The sequence below is a fragment of the Arachis ipaensis genome, chromosome B7 (assembly GCF_059453495.1).
Source record: "Arachis ipaensis isolate K30076 ecotype BB chromosome B7, ASM5945349v1, whole genome shotgun sequence".
NCBI lineage: Eukaryota > Viridiplantae > Streptophyta > Magnoliopsida > Fabales > Fabaceae > Arachis > Arachis ipaensis.
In genome coordinates, this window is record NC_142442.1 from 77,525,218 (window position 1) to 77,546,264 (window position 21,047).

The 21,047-nt window shown below is 34.0% G+C and overlaps 1 protein-coding gene across 1 annotated transcript; it reads left to right on the forward strand.

The window, feature by feature from the left end:
• Positions 1–11,852: 11,852 nt before the first annotated feature.
• Positions 11,853–16,275, forward strand: LOC107609662 (uncharacterized). The gene is made up of 3 exons (XM_016311671.3): positions 11,853–12,296; positions 14,057–14,808; positions 15,392–16,275. The coding sequence occupies exons 1-3, from the start codon at positions 12,003–12,005 to the stop codon at positions 15,876–15,878; spliced, it is 1,533 nt and encodes a 510-aa protein (XP_016167157.1). The 5' UTR covers positions 11,853–12,002; the 3' UTR covers positions 15,879–16,275.
• The last annotated feature ends 4,772 nt before the right edge of the window (positions 16,276–21,047 follow it).

The window sequence follows — 21,047 nt, forward strand, 5'->3', positions numbered from 1 at the left end:
AAATGTACCAAAATCCACATCAAGCCATCCTCAACTCACACATTGACACTTTACCAAAAATTCCCAAAACCACATCTAACCATTTTAACACTTCTCAATCAAATGGCTAAAGGACAAACACAATATCATGTCATACATCCTTCCTCATCCCAATTTCCAATAATACCATTTCCAATCAACCATCATTATACGTAATCAATATCATACTCACTATCACGTGATTTCACCCACAAATCAACCTTAATCATTCCCCAAGCATATATCACAACATACATATCTCTAATGCATCATCATACCATCAAGGCATCAATAATCATAATCACATATATGATCACATAATATATCTCAACCGAACCAAACATACCTCGTCTACATAATTTCACCCAAAATTACCAAATTCCACACTTCAACTTCTCAAACCTTATTATTCAATAACCAACCTAATCATTCATATATTCATTATCTGAAATTCATCCAATCACTTGTGCAATCATACAATGCACATATCGACTTACCTTTCTTACCTCTTTCCGGCCTTCGGCCCAAAATTCACGGCCTCCGGCCCAATTTTCACAATTTAAATGCATAAACCACAAATCAATACTCATTACCCAATACATCAAATTCTCAATACACCAAGCATACAAGGTCACACAATTCTCAACCCAATCATTAATTCACATTACATATCAACTATGCATATTAGCACCAACCATTTACACAATCCAAACTTAATCCTAGGGGCATCTAGCCTAGGAATTCTCATCACAACACACGGTATTTAAATGAAACTTAAACCGTACCTCTTGTAGCCAAACCAATTGAGCCTCTTCTTTGAAATTCTTCACCAATCTTAGCTCCAAGCCTTATCAAAGCTCCTCAAGCAATACCAATCTCCCAATTGTGCACCAACATCACCAAATACACTAACATAACCAATGTCACATACATACATCAACCTAGGACTCATAAAAATGACAAATCACAAGGGTTTGAGCACTTCTTACCTCAGCCCATATGAAGTAGGGATAGAAACCACTTAGAATCCATGTTGGAGTATCCCTAAACACCCAAAATCACAAGATTTCAACACTAACTACCCAAAAACGTGTAACAGTGGGGAATTTCGAAAACTGGGCAGAGATGAATGAAATAATCACCACCAAACTTAGATAGAATTGTAGAGGATGAGAAGAGCAACACGTGGCCGCAAACGGCTCGTCAATCGGAGCTCCATAGCTCAAGTTATGGTGGTTTGAAGATCAAAGAGAGTTAGGTTTTCTCTCTTCTCTTCTCTCTTCTCAAATCAGCGCCCCAACCCTTCTTTTTAGGGTAAAATGAGCTGAAATGCTCACAACTAATGTTTATATATGTTGGGTCTTGGGCCCACTTAGGCCCGGTTCACTTATTTTTGCCCATTGGCCCAATTTTGGGCCAAAACCTTTAAGATTAGCGCTCTAAATCGCACTTTAAATATTTCTACCTTCCCTAATTATAATTCTCATTTCTTAATCTTATTTACCCATAATCAATTTCCTCAGTTGTAGTACCAGACAAATCTCAGCCGGTACTGCCGGTCAAAATTCCACTGCGCACTTTTACGCAGAAAACTATATTTTCCGACTCGGAAAAATTCACTGAATCCAAATATCATATTTAAATTATCAAATTCTGATTGTCAAATCTTCCAACCATATTCGCTCCTATTTAACTTATTATTTACTAAATTTCGATTAGACCGGGTATTACATTCTACCCCCCTAACAGAAATTTTCGCCCTCGAAAATTCCATCCATCACTATCCTCTCCCTCTACCAAGCCAATTACCACTAATCACAGCTCAATTCCAAGCATAACCTCCAAACTTACTTTCTTATTCTTAAACCTTCGAATTTCTACATGACTTGCTGTTATAAAGTCTCTGACTCATCAATCAAAAACCCCTTTCATTTCTAGAAAGTAAATGAGTTTGAAATAACAATTTAACAAAAATCATGAGAATCCGCTTTCCTTTAATAATCTATAAAAGCATTCGAGACACATCTCTTTCGTTAAAGTTTCTCATATAAAAAATTATCCTCAAAACCATAACCAGCACTCTTTCAAATTTTTTGGAGAAAAATTTTCAACAGTACCTCCTCAAAAATTGGAGTTTACCACCCGTCACGGGCTCCCTCAAACCAATCTCAGTACTGCATCTGTATTTCAATTTAGTGGCTTTCACATTCGTCTTTCAAAACCAATCATTATAAATCTCAATCTAATTCCAAGGTCACTATGACCAAACATCATGGTACTCGTCTCTCAAACACGACAACTCGCACTCTCTCATCATCTAAATCCAATTATGCATCAATGATAATTTCCTCATCCGTTTCAGAACCATCAAGGCTCACAGCCGCAATTAATTCCAATTACCTAGAATCATTATCTGCATAAGCTCACTAAACTTTTAAGTACTCAAAGCATAAAGCATTTCCAATCATGCTCTACTTTTCCTTATTATTACCATACTATGCTAACGCTTTAGCAAGCTTCCGCTATGCCACCTTGATTTCTCGTCAAGTATTAGTTCCATCACTTATTTCCTCAAGTACTAAACCACCACTTAACTTGATCGACAATTCGAATTAACGTTTCCAAATCCATCATTTAGGACCATCCCTTATCTATTTAAATCAAAGGAACTAAAAGTCATGAGTTCAATCCATTTCACCAAAAATCCAGAAATCAACCAACTACATAACAAACACAACACATCATTCTCAAAAGAAAATCATTTACATCACAGGCATTTATCCATTTGTATTAAGGCAATTACCTCAATCTTACTGTCGCAATCGGCCCGCATCCTGACTCTCTCCTTGTTGGCAATTTCTTGATACATGCCCTGGTAACCCGCACTTGTAACATACACCTAACCCCAATCGGCACGGCCTATTTGGGTGATGAGTTCCACATCTCTGATAGCTTGAAACATCAGAAGCAGCCGCTGCCTGTTTTCCCTTACCATTCCTTTGGGACTCCTTACACGTCGCAAAGTTATTCTGTCCTTGGGGAAAGTGTTGTACGTATCCTTTCTCCTTAAACTCTCGACCCCTTGGTGTGAATCCTTGGTTGTGCTCTCTATGACTTCCCTTCTCTGCAACCCTCCTTTTCACACACTCTTCAGCAATTCTGCTCTTATTCACTAACTCTGAAAAAGTTTGGATCTCCATTGGTCCCACTGAACTTAAGATGTCGCTCCAGAGCCCTCCTTCATACTTAATGCATTTCCATTCCTCGAAGTCTCCCGGAGCTCCTTGACACATGCAGGAAAACCTGAATAGCTCCTCAAATTTGTCTGTATACTCAGATATGGACATAGCACCTTGCTTTAGCTGCAGTAACTCCAATTCCTTGGCTGTCCTGGCGGAATTCGGAAAGTACTTCTTATAGAATTCCACCTGGAAAGCATCCCAAGTGATATGATCATTCCCCTGTTGCAGGAGACGTCGAGCCCCTTGCCACCAATGCGATGCTTCCCCCATGAGTAGATAGGTAGCGAATTCAACACGCTGCTCTTCAGGCACCAACTGCTCTTGCAGTGCTCGCTCCATGGCCTGAAACCAAGTATTAGCTTCAGTCGGATTGGTGGTTCCCTTGAACTTAGGTGGATTAACCTTTAAGAAGGTTGCCAGTGTCATCGGGCCCTGAGCTTCCCTTCCGCCATTGCCATTATTGTTCATCTGTTGCCCAAGAGCCTCCGTAGTGGCCTGCATAGCAGCAGCCATATTCTCCAACGCTGCCATAAGGTTTACCGGGTTATTCGGGTTGATTTCCGGTTCCTGCGTATTAGTACGATCTCTTTCACGTCCCCGACCGGGTCCATGAGGTGCCATCTGGTTCCTATACACACCAAACAATCGATATCAAGTTGATCAGTCTCAATATCAGAAGTATAGTGCTTCAAAGTACCAAAGGTACACTCATGGACTTCATGCTAGATGTATCGATTAGATACCCTAACTAGCACAGGCACAGACTCAGAGTATGCATTGAAGCATAAGCAGTTCCATCCCTCAGGCTCACGAGGACGAACTGCTCTGATACCATAATGTAACACCCTAATATTCAAATCCTTATGCTCGAGTCATAAGTCAATGATATTACGGTGGTACGACTCTCAGGTGGATTTTTAATAAATAAATATAGGTAATTTCGAAAGGAGTATTAATCGAGAAGCCTGAAAAGAGTAGAAATAAAATCGCGAAGACGTATCTCTCACGTTTCGACAACAAAAGATAAACCGTGAAGCCAAAAACGATATACGGACAAGGCGTAGAGGAGATTAAGAGATAGATAACAGATAGATATATATAACATAAGTAAATAGATACTAGTCGCGACCCGCGAAGTTTAGGTCGGCTAGAGTACATTATGAAATTAGTTGACAACAGTATATCCTAATCTCTCCCGAAGGAAACATGAGAGCCTCTATAGGCAAATTCAAAGAGTTCAATACATAATATAAACTTTCCAAAACAAAGGTGGAGAGATTCTAATTAAAACACAAAGTAGAGGAAATAAAGATCTTCGCCGTCTCTCAGACGACCCACAACTCACTTCTGAGCATCTGGACCTGTATCTGAAAAACAAGAGATATATACGGAATGAGAACCCCGGGCCCATGGGTTTCCAGTACGATAAAAGTGCCAAATAAATTCAATGTACTGCAACAAAAACTCACTAAGCATCCTAAACTTCTTCACCAATTATTCATCCTAGGTTCTCGCTAATCCATGAATAGGCAACTGTCATAAGGGAGTGTTAAATTCAATTCATGTTTCACATGTTTCCCAACTCGCTGACTCTTCCACGAATCAGACTCAGAATCATAAGCAAAACCATCACCAGTTGTTCTGCCTCAGCAGTTCTATATCAATACATCATCATGCAATCGCATCATCAATTCATCCCATCAAGAACAGCCCTCACACCCACCGACACCAGCATGAGGGGCCTCTCAGTTGTACAAACACAAGCAATACAGGCAGGTAATATACAAACATGATACAAGTAGAACAAGTAGCATATAGTCAGGTAACATGGCATATATGATGTAGAAATCCAAGACAAATGGCAAACTCAAATAATTCAAACATATGCAAATGATGAATGCCTGCCCTATGGCTGATGATATCATCTGTCGGTTATATAGCCAACCCGACATGTCCTGGTAGCTAACCATTGGACAGAAACACCCCTTGCGGAGCAAGTAGGTTTGAGCTACAACCCCCTTGCTACTGCCCGCTCAACCCAGAGCCAGTGAAATAATCACTACTGCGGCTACTATCCAGGCGGGTGTCTAAAAGCTCAACCTGGAGCGAGTGGATTCACCACTACTGCCGCTACTACCCAGGCGTCGCAATCTCTAACCTGGAGCAAGTGGGACGAACCACAACCCTTGCTACTACCCAGGTATCTCAAGCATTGGCCCGGAGCAAGTGGGACGAACCACAACCCTTGCTACTGCCCAGGAATCTCAAACATATATTCATTCAATCTCAATTCATATTATCAACATTCATTGTTACCAAATCTCAAACATTAACTTGGAGCAAGTGGGACGAACCACAACCCTTGCTACTACCCAAGTATCACAAATAAACATTTATTCATAATCACCCTTCATTATTATCAATCCTCAGACAATGACCCGGAGCAAGCGGGACGAACCACGACCCTTGCTACTACCCAGGTATCACAAATACACATTTATTCAAAACCCAACGATTAAACTCGTTTATCATAATCCTCCTTTTCCGTCTCATACCCGGAGCAAGTGGACAACGCCACTGCCTACTACCCGGGGTCGCACATCATATTTCAATATTTTTTCATTATTATCCATTTAACATATTCATTCATTAATCATATATGCATTTATACTCAGCCATAAACAATAATGGCTTTGCCGTAACCCGGCAATAACTCAGCCATCCGGATCATGGTCCAATCAAGAACGGGCCATTTATCAATAAATATAGCCCTCCGGCTCATGGCATACACAGTACTTCCACCGTCATCCTCCATATCTCATATAATCATCTTTGATCATCATTGATCATAACTTTTTCCCTTGCTTCACTCGCAAGTTACCACATCCCCTAGCTCATTGCTAGGCATATCAGAATGATTTAATACATAAGAGGTGAGATCGGAGGCTTAGAAGTATGAGATTTGGCTTTTAAAACTCAAAAATCAACTTTGGCATGAAAACAGGGCCACGCGTACGCGCACTCCACGCGCACGCGTGGATGGCCACAAAACTCATCAACGCGCAAGCGTCATACGCGCGGGTTGAAAAATAGCCAAACGACGCGCAAGCGTCAGCCACGCGTACGCGTGGGTGCTCTTGCGCCCCAGGCACAAAACTGGCACAACACTGGCACAACTCTCGGGAAAATAGCTGGGCATTTGGTGCAGCGCATCGATGCGCCCGTGCACACCACGCGCACGTATGGATAGTGCCTTCTTGAAGAACGACGCGTACGCGCCAAGTGCGCCTACGCGTGGAGGGTCATTCAGCTAAAAATTTTCTAAGTTAAAAGCTGCAGAATTTACAAATTCAACCCCCAATCTTCCGATGGACATAACTTTCTCATTTTAAATCATTTTTCACCCGTTCTTCAAACGGCATGGACATCCCAGATCCAATTTCATTTCTAAACAGATTTGGTACAAAACAGAGATCCGTAGTCCAAGTTATGTCCCGTCAAAGTATGCCCAAAAACCATATTTTCATACAAAACCACTCGGTGCCATTTTCAAAACAAGCCATTTTCAACTCTTTTCAAAATCAACCAAAACATGCCAATTTCAACCCTTTTTGAAATCAATCAAAATGTACCAAAATCCACATCAAGCCATCCTCAACTCACACATTGACACTTTACCAAAAATTCCCAAAACCACATCTAACCATTTTAACACTTCTCAATCAAATGGCTAAAGGACAAACACAATATCATGTCATACATCCTTCCTCATCCCAATTTCCAATAATACCATTTCCAATCAACCATCATTATACGTAATCAATATCATACTCACTATCACGTGATTTCACCCACAAATCAACCTTAATCATTCCCCAAGCATATATCACAACATACATATCTCTAATGCATCATCATACCATCAAGGCATCAATAATCATAATCACATATATGATCACATAATATATCTCAACCGAACCAAACATACCTCGTCTACATAATTTCACCCAAAATTACCAAATTCCACACTTCAACTTCTCAAACCTTATTATTCAATAACCAACCTAATCATTCATATATTCATTATCTGAAATTCATCCAATCACTTGTGCCATCATACAATGCACACATCGACTTACCTTTCTTACCTCTTTCCGGCCTCCGGCCCAAAATTCACGGCCTCCGGCCCAATTTTCACAATTTAAATGCATAAACCACAAATCAATACTCATTACCCAATACATCAAATTCTCAATACACCAAGCATACAAGGTCACACAATTCTCAACCCAATCATTAATTCACATTACATATCAACTATGCATATTAGCACCAACCATTTACACAATCCAAACTTAATCCTAGGGGCATCTAGCCTAGGAATTCTCATCACAACACACGGTATTTAAATGAAACTTAAACCGTACCTCTTGTAGCCAAACCAATTGAGCCTCTTCTTTGGAATTCTTCACCAACCTTAGCTCCAAGCCTTACCAAAGCTCCTCAAGTAATACCAATCTCCCAATTGTGCACCAACATCACCAAATACACTAACATAACCAATGTCACATACATACATCAACCTAGGACTCATAAAAATGACAAATCACAAGGGTTTGAGCACTTCTTACCTCAGCCCATATGAAGTAGGGATAGAACCCACTTAGAATCCATGTTGGAGTATCCCTAAACACCCAAAATCACAAGATTTCAACACTAACTACCCAAAAACGTGTAACAGTGGAAAATTTCGAAAACTGGGCAGAGATGAATGAAATACTCACCACCAAACTTAGATAAAATTGTAGAGGATGAGAAGAGCAACACGTGGCCGCAAACGGCTCGTCAATCGGAGCTCCGTAGCTCAAGTTATGGTGGTTTGAAGATCAAAGAGAGTTAGGTTTTCTCTCTTCTCTTCTCTCTTCTCAAATAAGCGCCCCAACCCTTCTTTTTAGGGTAAAATGAGCTGAAATGCTCACAACTAATGTTTATATATGTTGGGTCTTGGGCCCACTTAGGACCGGTTCACTTATTTTTGCCCATTGGCCCAATTTTGGCCAAAACCTTTAAGATTAGCGCTCTAAATCGCACTTTAAATATTTCTACCTTCCCTAATTATAATTCCTCATTTCTTAATCTTATTTACCCATAATCAATTTCCTCAGTTGTAGTACCAGACAGATCTCAGCCGGTACTGCCGGTCAAAATTTCACTGCGCACTTTTACGCAGAAAACTATATTTTCCGACTCGGAAAAATTCACTGAATCCAAATATCATATTTAAATTATCAAATTCCGATTGTCAAATCTTCCAACCATATTCGCTCCTATTTAACTTATTATTTACTAAATTTCGATTAGACCGGGTATTACAGCAATGAAGAATTACTGTAACTTGGTAGTGTCCATAACCGTATCACTCGTATACGTACATACAAATTGTCGATTGTAGGTTTGATTTCTGCGATTTTGTGAATACCATCCATTGGAATAGGTAGAGAAATTTTAGATTTTGGATGTATGTAAAGAAAGGGTTTGATGTACTTTGAATTGTAGTGCTACACATATCTCATAACTAATACTTTTATAGTTGACTCATAGCTAAAATTTTTTAAATTTCATTGACTTTAATTTAAATTTGAATTGAATTTGCAGATAAAGTAAATAAATATATTAACAATTTTTAAAATTTTAAATTAACGTAAATATATTTAAATTTACATATGTAGCTACAATTTTTGAAAAAAATATACAGAAATTTAAAAAAGAATGCTAAAAAGAATCAACACATTTTTAAAAAATAGTATTAAAATTTAAAAAATAACAACCTAAGTAAAATAATTTAAAATTTAAAAAATAACAACCTAAGTACAACAATCTAAGATTTAAAAAATAATAACCTAAATAAAAAAATTTAAAATTTAAAAAATAACAACCTAAGTGTAACAACCAAATAAATAATTTAAAATTTGAAAATAACAACCTAAACAAATAATAACTTATAATTTATAATTTATAAATATAAATCTAAAAATTTCTAGTGACGACACCTAAGCAAATAAACTCTCAGATTCAACGTATGAGTGCCACGTCAGCATATGAACTCCCCATTTGTATTACTATAAAGATAAAGATATGAGCTCCCCATTTGTATTACTATAAAGATTTGTCCATATTTTAAACATATCAGTACATATGAATTTATGATCGTACCGTAGCAAACACCTTATTTTTTTACATGTATAATTATTATTGTCTCACCGTCACTATTTTGTTGCCTTGTTTTATTGTCCTTCCTTATTTTCTTCTTCTATTAACCTCAATCGCAATCAATTATCACCATACCATTATCGCAGCTCTCATTTTTGTTTATCACTTTGATTGATACATATCTATTGTGTTAACTTTTGAGTTGTTAAAGATTTGTTAAAAGAATTATTTTCTTGTTTGATTTAGATATCTAGATCTATAACTATTATATAAATAGTTAAATACTTATTTTTCATACTTACTTGTTAAGTCATATTTTATCATTTTAAAAAAAAAATTAAGATATCGAGCATTCAAAAGTTTTGTATAAAATAATAAAATAAAAAAAAATTATAAGTTATTTAATTTTTTTAATATATAGAATAATTGGATTTAAATTAATTTAGATATAATACTAAAATCATTACGTTGTTACTATATATAACAATGAAGATATAAATTTATAAATATTTGTAAATTTATTCATTTCTCAATTATAAATTTATAAAAATTTATATTTAAATCACTCTTTCTTTCGCATAATTTTAATAGCTAAAAAAAATTTATTTCTTATAATTTTATATTCAACATTTTAAATTATCTTTAGTTTTATTATTCTTTTAGAATTTTTAATTTTTAGTTTCATTATTCTTTTTTCTTACCATTATCTATCTAAATATGCCTCACCACAATTCTTATATTAGTTTGTTCTCTCTTTCTTCCTACATTTTTTATTCTCTTTCTGTCTTCTCTTCAATCAGCAGTTAGTTACCATCATATATTAGTTCATAATTATTACACTCAAAAGTGAATACTAATTTAAAAATAAAATTCAAAAAAAAAAATCTCATAACTCTTATGTGAATCATCTACACTCCTATAAATATAACGAATGAGTAAATTTAATTTTTTTTATTATGAGTATTTTTTTTATTATCTAATGCATATAAAGTCACATATTTTCATTTATGATAAAAATTAAAAATTAAAATTAAATGACATTAGTACTTTTTGGTTTAATAAAATTAAAATAAAGTACAAAAATAAGGATAAAAACTAAGAAAATAGATGGCTCTAGAGAAGGATAATGTTAAATTTTATGTCATTATGTATGATAATAGTGATTTATTTTATTATATTTATTTTTGTACTAAATAACAAAAAAATTAAATTTTATGTCCGTTTTTTATTACTTATTTTACTTATCTATAGTTGTTTAGATTAGACTTTATAGTTATTGAGTCATGTTTCGTTCCAACAAAAAAAATAGTTATGAAATCATTTTCACTTTTTTTTCATTGGAGTACATCTATTATATCATCATGATTTTAATAATTGATGTAAAATTTAAAAAATTAAATAAATATATATTTTATTTTGATTAAATCTAAGAGTGAATTATATATATTTCTATAGTCAAAAAATAGACTTAACTTTTTTTTATAATAAATAGTTTTTCAATTATCTAATTTATAAAAAAAGTCTCATCTTTTTATTTATCTTAAAGGTTAAATATTAAAACTAATATTAATACTTTTTTTATTAATAAAACTAAAATAAAATATAAAAATAAACCTTGAATAAGATTAAAAATACAAAATTTTGAATCTCAAAATATAAAATGATTATAAGATAAAAAAAATTATTTAACTTTTTTCAGGCAAATTATATTAGATTTTATGGTATATTTAAGTGAAATGAGAAGGATGCAAGAAAAGATGAATAAATTTTTTTTATTATGCAGTAACAGTAATATGAGGTGATAGATAGTAAGAGAAGTAAAAGATAATGATAGAGGTTACGTGAATGTGAATTAATGAGATAAGAGAGAACGTAAATGTATGTGATAAGAAAAAAGATAAAGTAATGAAAATTTTCTAACATAGAATAACTGATATAGTGGAATAGATTATTAAAAAATACAAAATTAAAAAAAAGAATTGAACACCAAATTAAATTTTATCATTATATTATAAATTATAGATTATAAATATCACATGTGAAATGATTAAAAATTATATATAAAAAATAAATTATTAAAGAAAACTAAATAAATTTATAAATTTTAGAGATTAATGAAAACGAAACGAAAATTCCAATTCGAGTTACCCGGGTTGCTTCAGAAAAATTTTGTCCCGTCACTATTTTCATGAAAACAAATTTTTCTACGGTCGAATCCCCTGTATTTTAGAGAATTTTACCATCCCTATTCCCTAGTCAAAGCCAAAAAAAAAAAAAAAAAAAAAGAAAATGCAAGGAGAAAAGAATAAAGGTAGATGCCAAGCGAATATTATGATATCCATTGCGAAGGTTCTCAAGTACATGTTCGTATATCTTACACGTACACAAACGGCGTGCCTTGCTGGCAACTCCACCCTCTCAAATCAATACATCTGGCAAATACAAAGACTGGTGAATGGCGCTTGGAGTTGGAGGTGACCGATTTAGTACAAGAACCAGCGCAAACGAAGAAAAGAGCAGAAAATTGAAGAAATGAAAATGAAGGGAGAAACTGTTACACTGATTCTGGTGAACCTGGCAGGGATAATGGAGAGAGCAGATGAGTCATTGCTACCAGGTGTGTACAAGGAAGTTGGTGCAGCACTTCACACTGACCCAACTGGCCTTGGCTCACTCACTCTTTTCCGATCCATTGTGCAGTCCTCTTGCTACCCCTTAGCTGCCTACCTCGCCGTCCGCCACAACCGCGCCCATGTCATTGCTATCGGCGCTTTTCTTTGGGCCGCTGCCACCTTTCTTGTTGCGTTCTCCTCTACTTTCCTTCAGGTACTCGCTTTTCACTTTAAGGAGTTTGGAGAAGCGTATATAGTGTAGTGGATGCATTGTTTTTCTTTCATATCAGTTCTGGCTCAGTTTATTTGGATTTGTGTTGTTTTTCACCTTTGACTTCTTAAAGTAGAGTAGAGATTGACACATGATGAGGTTTTAGATTCAATTATTTGCTCACGAAACGGATTATTAGAGCCTTAAATTGCCGATAGATAAGGATTTAGAAGTCTTTATAAAAGTGGGATTCATCCATGCTAGGATTAGCCACTAAAATTAACCATTAGTGTAAATTACACTTTGCAATATAAATTACATATTTATACATAAATACATAACATAGCATTGTTGACTTGGATTTTTACTATAAGTGTGCCTATATTCCGTGTCTCCAACTTCTATTTGATCGATGTCATGAACATTTAGAAAATTTTATATTGGCGGTCAATGGCCTAACACAGTCCTCTTTTTTAGAGCTTGGGACTAATTCTCTAACAAAGGCAGAGTTCTTAAAACGGAAAAAAAAAATCCAAAACCAAACACTATTCAAACATAAGTAGTAAGCTATGGTTTGGTGACAGAGTTGGGGAATGGATCCGCAATCGCTAGATCCAATTGACCATGTCAAGTCAATTATGGATTTTTACGATTGATTATATAATCATTTGGGACCCATGCCAATTCTTATCTCCTCAGTTACTAGTAGAGATACACAATGTCTATTTAACGTCCCAGTGAACTGGATTAGATTTTCCTTGCTTTGAATAGCATTGCTAATAAATATAATATGTACTGTGAATCTTCAAATTTGATCCTCCTATATCGCTGTATGTATACCTACAATTATGAGAGAGGTATCTCTAAATTGTGATTCCAAAAAAGCTTTGCAATTTGTCATGGAAATTACGTTTTATGCTAGCATGGATGATGGTTGGTGTAACAAGACTTCGTCATAATCTATTATGGTTATTTATATTGAAGGATAGTTAGTCAGTTAGCTAAAACTATAGAGAAGTAGCAATTCTGTTAGTTAATTGTAGTTGCTGTTAGCATTACTTGGTTATCTCTAATTCTCTATAGACACGCACAGACACTCAAGTGTAAATAATCAAAATACGATCATGGTTTGTTCCGTCCTTACGTTCTCAATGTGATTATTTTAACATGCCTTCTGTTCCATGTCTTGCAATAGAAACTTTGAATTGCTTTCGTTACCATAAATCCCAAATTATTGACAACTGCCAAACTTGTTGGTGACTCTTCTGACAAGGTATTGCATCCACCGTTATTTCTCCATTCTTCTTCACTCTACTCATGTTTCTGTCCTCGTGGGATCATCCATATCCATTTGTACATGTTACATGATGATAAGAAATTCTTAGATGTTTATGTGAGTTGACAAAACTATCATTATAGGGGGAAAAACTTCAATCAACACAATTAAACTGCTCTTCTCTTTTTCTATATCACATTTAGGGGTATAATGGGAAAAGAATTTAATACTTCCTATATATTGTCAATGGGATAAATATTTTGAAACTTTAAAAAATGTAAATGGGACACATGAAGGATGGAGTATACCAAGGCAAGACTACTTCCCAAAACCTCTTCGTTGAGTGTTGTCATTTTTGTTCTTTTGCTTTGAAATAGACAAAAAGCACATATGCAAAGTTCCTAAACAATGTCAGTGTAACTGCTGTCCTATAATAAATATGTAGCTAATTGTATTCACTTTGAACTTTGAAGTCATTGTCTTATAGATAGCTGTATCGCGAGCATTGAATGGGATTGGCCTTGCATTAGTAGCACCTGCAATTCAGTCCCTTGTGGCCGATTCAACAGATGATAGCAATCGTGGAATGGCTTTTGGATGGCTTCAGCTAACAGGCAATCTTGGTTCCCTTATTGGTGGACTCTTCTCTGTAATGATAGCTCCGATAACGTTCATTGGTATCCCAGGTTGGAGGATTTCCTTCCATATTGTTGGACTGATAAGCATTGTAGTAGGTACTGCAGTCTACCTATTTGCCAACGATCCACACTTCTCCAAGGATGTGGAAAATGTGAGCAATCAAGTTCCAAGTAAAACGTTTTGGTCAGACGTGAAAGATCTTGTTGAAGAAGGCAAATCAGTTTCTAAGATTCGGTCTTTCCAGATTATTGTTACACAGGGTATCACTGGTTCCTTTCCATGGTCAGCTTTGTCATTTGCACCAATGTGGTTAGAGCTTACCGGTTTCTCCCACGAGAAAACTGCTTTCCTCATAGCTTTATTTGTGATTGCTAGCTCAGTTGGGGGTTTGTTTGGAGGTAAGATGGGGGATATCCTTTCCATGCGCCTTCCCAATTCTGGGAGGATAATTCTAGCACAGATAAGCTCTGCATCAGCAATTCCTTTAGCAGCAATCCTTTTGCTTGGATTACCGGCTGATCCATCTACAGCAATACTTCATGGCTTGGTTTTGATAATCATGGGGCTCTTCATATCTTGGAATGCTCCAGCTGCAAATAAGTAAGTCTTTCAACTTACATTTTCTCTGTATTTTCTTGCCCATTTGTCCCGATTAAGTATCATCGGATATATCCAACAAACTTATAGAATTATCTGTCCCTCTTCCTGATAAAACTATGTTTTATGAAGCAGACACTTAGCAAGAAATGCTGAAATTGCAAGCATAGTTTGAGAGAATCAATATGAATTCTGAATTGAGTGATAAGTCTCAAATGATTCTGTCATACAAGTTTAGTTTATATAGAAGCTAGCTCAAGCTTAGCTCGCATTAGTTAACCTCACTAGAGCAACCTACTCTATTCCATTTAACCCTAACTCATAAATGGTACAAGTTAGCTCTCTACAATCCCAAATCATTTTAGGATTTTCAAAGTTGCTCTTCAATTCTGATTTTGAATTGTCAATAGATACTTTGGCTTTTTGCATCTTCGGTTATCTAATTTCCTTTTTGTGCAAAGAATTATATGTGTGCTAATTGTGCTAATTTGTATCACTTATTATTTCTGTAACTGAATTGTGACTTCTCTGAGTAGAGTAAATGTAGTTTGTGCTTAGTTTAATGTGGCAACTGTATGGACATCAGTCCAATTTTTGCAGAGATAGTTCCGGAGAGATCCCGAACAAGTGTGTACGCACTTGACCGTTCTTTGGAGTCTATACTATCATCTTTTGCACCCCCTGCAGTGGGGATTTTGTCTCAACATGTTTATGGATATAAGCCCATCCCTGAAGGATCTAGTGAATCTCAAGAGATTTTAACAGATAGAGAGAATGCAGCATCATTGGCCAAGTCGCTTTACATGGCAATAGGAATTCCGATGGCTCTCTGCTGTTTGATCTACTCGTTCCTTTACAGGACCTACCCAAGGGACAAGGAAAGAGCTCGGATGGAGGTGTTAATAGAGTCGGAGATGCAGCGAATTGATTCAGATGGTGCAGCAATGATTGAACCAGAAGAACTGTTTATTGGGGATTATGATGGTGATGGTGATGGTGTTGATCGTGATGAAGATGAAGAAAACATATTGCTCTACCGGCAGTCCACATTTTCAAACTTCCAACTTAGGTAAATAGTTACTCAGATAAAAAGACATATAGAAAAGGTGGATACTTCAATGATGTCTTCGTATGAAGATCACATTGTGAACCATGAGATAGTTCAGTCAAACATGTCAATCCATCTAACAGTTCACAACGTGATTTTCATGGGAAACATCATCATTGAAGTATCCACCAACAGAAAATTCAGCAGCTCTTTACTCAGTTTCCTTGGATCCAGAGATTGTGTTTCAGTTGTTTTCACTGGTGGGTAGTTTTCCAAAACTGAACCTGATTTTTTTTACCGTCCGATCCTTTTGAGGAAAGAACTTCCCCTTTTGTAACTAATTGGATACAATGAATGTAAATTTTTATTTTCTTGCAACACAATAGCAAGTACTAAAGATGATTGGAAGAGTGGCTGAGAAACGATCCAAATCTCTACGAGTATTTGTTTGAGTTTGAATCCCGCCGCTGACATAAGGATTATCTTGGTGGATAATTTGAAGTACTTTTATAAACACTCTTAAGAGCATAGAGGCATATCCTTATTTTAGCTGAATAACCGAGGTAGAATACATTTAAATCCTTTTGAGATAAGAAAAATCACTAACAGGTAGTGGATGAGGGGGCATGGTTGACGGAGATCAGCACACCACATATCAAACTTGACACCGTTGCAGAACAGATTGAAGACATTCTAGCAGTGACTCCATGCTGCCATGGCCATGGTAGTGCGAATGTTGGTAATTGAAGTAAAACCTTATCAACTAACTATAAGTAAGTTGACCCTAAAAATTCATGTAGAATATATATCAAGTTCGCCATAGTTAACCCAAGACGCACAAATTCTTGTATTGGTGAATTTAAGTTGGTCAAATGGCTAATTTGAGGAGGATGATAACCTTTTTGTTTATGTAATATGCACAATAGTTACAAATTTATGGGTAGGATGTGTGATGTAGAGAATAATTTGGAGAAAAAATGGTTATATTGGTGTAGTAATTCTAAACCACGAGTTAATACTCAATTTGACATATGAAACTAGTGGAAAACTCGTGCTACGCCTGGATCAAATATTGTATCATTATCAAAATTTGTTGGTATAATACTAATGATATTAATAGTTGTTACTTTTAATTTGAAAAGTCTTCATATATAAAAATTTATTATCCAATGTATAAAATTGTTCCAACCTATATTTATAAAGACCAGATAATCTTCTTATTTTTATAACTCATATTAACATCCATTAAGAAAAAAATGGTGTATGCTAAAATCCATTTCATTGATTTTTTTTAAATAAATTATACACTATTATTGTGAAAACTAAATTAAAAAAGTAATATAAAAATATATAAATTATATCCTATTAATAAGTTACACTTTAACGTGATTTTAACTAACATTAGTTAAAAGTATTCATTTTTTAATGTCTAATACAAAAATATTCCAAAATAAATTATATGACATCATAAATAATCATAATTTTATAAAATCACATTTATACCAATATCCTCTCCCTATAAGTACTTTTACATCTGATGAATTAGTGTTATTTCTAACTTTCATTATATGCCACTCTAAATAAGTAAATAGTATCTTTCATATGAGTTGTTACATATTTGTATAAAGTTACTGACTTCTCTACATAGCAATTAGAATATTATACATTAAATAAATACAAATACAAATACTAACACGGAAAGAAAAAAAAAATATTTTCGGAGAACTAAATTCCAATTTAATTTATACTTAAAAGTTAAAATAAAAATCTCGTTATTTTTCAAAAGTAAAATCTCAATAGAAAAGTATATATTTGATACAAAATCATTCATGAGCTACTCTTTGAAAAAAAAAACCAAATAAAAAAGAAATGATACAAAGTTATTTCATTATTCTAACGATTTTATATTTCTATTCAAAATAAATCCAATGCAAATAAAAGTGTTTTTTTGTGATACTTCCCAAAACAAATCTTGAAACAGTTAAGGAATAAGACAGGGTATCTCAAGGAGTAAGAATGTCACACCATATCCCTTGAACCAAATATCATAAAATTTGTCGCACTCTCTTCAAGAACAACACCAACCAACAAATTTTTAAAAAATACAATATTTACAGGCAACTCCAATTTCTTCATTATTAGTTACAACCCAAGAAAATTTGAACTATTAAATACTAAGACATTTGCCCCAAACAACCTTCCAAAGAAAAAAATTCAAAAAATGTTAGACAATTAAACAAATAAGGAGCATTGTTCAAATCTTATTGTGTTAACAACAACATACATAAAGCAAAAATAGATTTTTGTTTTGGGAGTATACCAAGCAATACAATACCTTATCTTTTTTTTTTTTTCTTTTTAGCCATAATGTCATAATTTGTTTAATTAAATCTCGAATTTGTCATTGTTATCGAACTATTCACATACATGTTTACATTATTGGTGTTACAGAAAAGAAAATTCTTGATATGCCAACAAGGCTTTTACGGTATACTTTTACTTACAAAAAAAATATAGACTTGCTGATCCTAATAATGAGAACAATTTTAACCATAGGATAAAAATTATGATTCTCTCTAACTTTATAAATCAGATAGAAAAAAAGTTCCATTAAAATATAACTAATTCATTTTTGAAGTAAATGAAGGCAATAACCCTAATCTCATACTCAACAGAGAATAAATCAACTCTAAGTTTCTCCATATTTGCCTTAGCAATCATTCTCTCAACCTCCGCTTGCAGCTCTACCTCTCTTAGAGACACTGACTCTGTACCATTCATCTTAGATCAATTTGCCACCTTTAATCACTGTGCTAAATTTGGTCATTTTGTATTTGCTTATGTTAATATGCGAAACTCTAAAACTCGCACCTTAATAATATTCTAGAATCGAACTTCAAAATCATCAAAACTACTTAATTTACATATGCAGTTTAAAATTTATAAGAATTTAAATTCCTTAAAATACTAAATAGATATCCTTTTATTCCGCAAAGCATGTTAAGGAATTCAAACATACAATACATACATGTTGAAACTAAATAAAGTAACACCTCATTTAAATTCCGAAAGAAGTCATCTTAAATTATTTCATGAACAATTCTTTTTATTAAACTAAGCATTTTTTAACTACCATCTAATTCTTTTTTTTCATTCTTTCATGTACTCTTGGCATACATATATATAGTATGAGATTTGTTTCTGATTTTAAATTTGAATCTCAATTCAAATTTAAATCATATCTTGAAATTCGAAATCTAAATCCTTCAAATTTATGAATCATATCATAACTCAATTTGAAACAGAATCAGTTAGGATCTCATCCAAATTTAGAAATAGAATAACTAATTATTCTCAAATATCATTTAATATTCTCAATTATCATACTATTATTATATTCTTGGTGCTAGCAAAGAATATAATAATATTCCATTTGAATTAATATAATTATTTATTTGATCGAATCAAAATAATAATTAAATAATTCTACAGCAAAGATTAGAACACTCGTTAGTGTGTGACCCCATAGGTTCAATACTAAGCGGATAGTAAATTAGTCATACTAAATTTACTAATCAAGGTTAGCGTCTAGCAACACTCCTCAGCGACCCGATAGTATGAAGTAATATATTTTTACTAAGAACCTCAGAAGAACAAAGTATAATTCCTTCCATCTTTCCAGCTCTTGGTTAACCCTTAGAGTATGGTTTAATTGTCAAACTCTAACTTGTTACCATTATCATAATGAACTGTGAATGACTTAAGAAACTCATTTCTTCATTCATTCAATCCCCTTGGCCAAGGTTTTATTCATCTCAGTCATTATAATCAGAGCTCAAACTCTTTACCGAGAGTTGACGGATTCCTTATTAACTAATCATTAATTCTACAAGTATTTAAATCATACCCAATATCCATTTAACTAGCACCCTAGGGTATTAGGTGTCTGGAATCAAAGTATAATAAATACATTGTTAATTACTATGATAGTCGCAGGTCAAAGGAAACTCTATTACTATGTTAATCTTGAGAATATCATATTGACAAATATACGGTAATTATAACCATTAGGAATTCCCAAAGTGAGTCAGTTCAATGGTCATATCTCTATATGCACCATCTATATATATAATTTAATAAATGAGATCTATTAATCTTCATCCAATGAAGACCATTATATATATATATTGATCTTTCCGAATTATTAATGTCCTTTTTAATAATCCTACGACCAAGAATAATTTAGATTAAATTATAAAAGATTTATCTCTCAATATTATGATTACCATCACAATGATAAATCTCTAAATTTAATTAAGGACCTTATTATATTAATATTTTAATATAATACCAATAACAAATTATTTGACACATGATTGATTGGATTGTGGTCATACTCCTTATTCCCAACAATCTCCCACTTGCACGAGAGCCAATCATGATAGATTGGATCTTGGGCATACTATTATCTCAATAATCTCCCACTTGCACTAAAGCCAATCAATCATGTATGTAATTTTTCAATGCACATTTGTGTTTATCAAAACTCTTTTGACCTTAAACACCTTTGTTCTTAAGCATGTTTGTTTGACCGTTTGTAAAATATACCTAGTGCATAATAAATATCACATTTTCTCGAAACATGAAATCTCCTACTACAATAGTGCATAATTTATTTTAAGGACAATCCTTATTGAACATGATTATTAAAAAATCTAAGTAACCATTGGATCTATCTTTATAGAATTATATCATTATACAAATAGGCTACTTTTTCAAAAAGTTTGTTTGACGATCAAACCTTTTATACTTTCAGGAGAAAGTATATCATCTACCGAGTGGTATACAATTCTAATAAAAGTAATTGTACTCCCACTCTTTCTTTAAGATGGAATCCCTTTTCTAAAAAGGAGTTTAACCTCTTATAACAAACATTTTGTCATAAGAAGAGTGATAAAAATAATCTCATTATTTCTTTAGGGTAACTAATAAATCTCATTTATTGGACCTAATATCAATTCTATTGTTGTGCAATTTCTCAACACATATAAGACATCTCCAAACTCTAATGTTCTTGAGTTTCAACTTATGCCTTTTTCATATCTCATATGGGTAAAAAATTGATTTAGTGAGAAATTTGTTAATTTAGCCACATTTCTAAAATGCAGTCTAAATATTTAACAAATAGTGATAT

Coding starts and splice junctions, on each gene's coding strand:
- LOC107609662 (XM_016311671.3), top strand. CDS start 12,003: ATGAAAATGAAGGGAGAAACTGTTACACTGATTCTGGTGAACCTGGCA. Junction 12,297..14,056: donor TCTCCTCTACTTTCCTTCAG/GTACTCGCTTTT, acceptor ATTGTCTTATAG/ATAGCTGTATCGCGAGCATT. Junction 14,809..15,391: donor AATGCTCCAGCTGCAAATAA/GTAAGTCTTTCA, acceptor TATGGACATCAG/TCCAATTTTTGCAGAGATAG.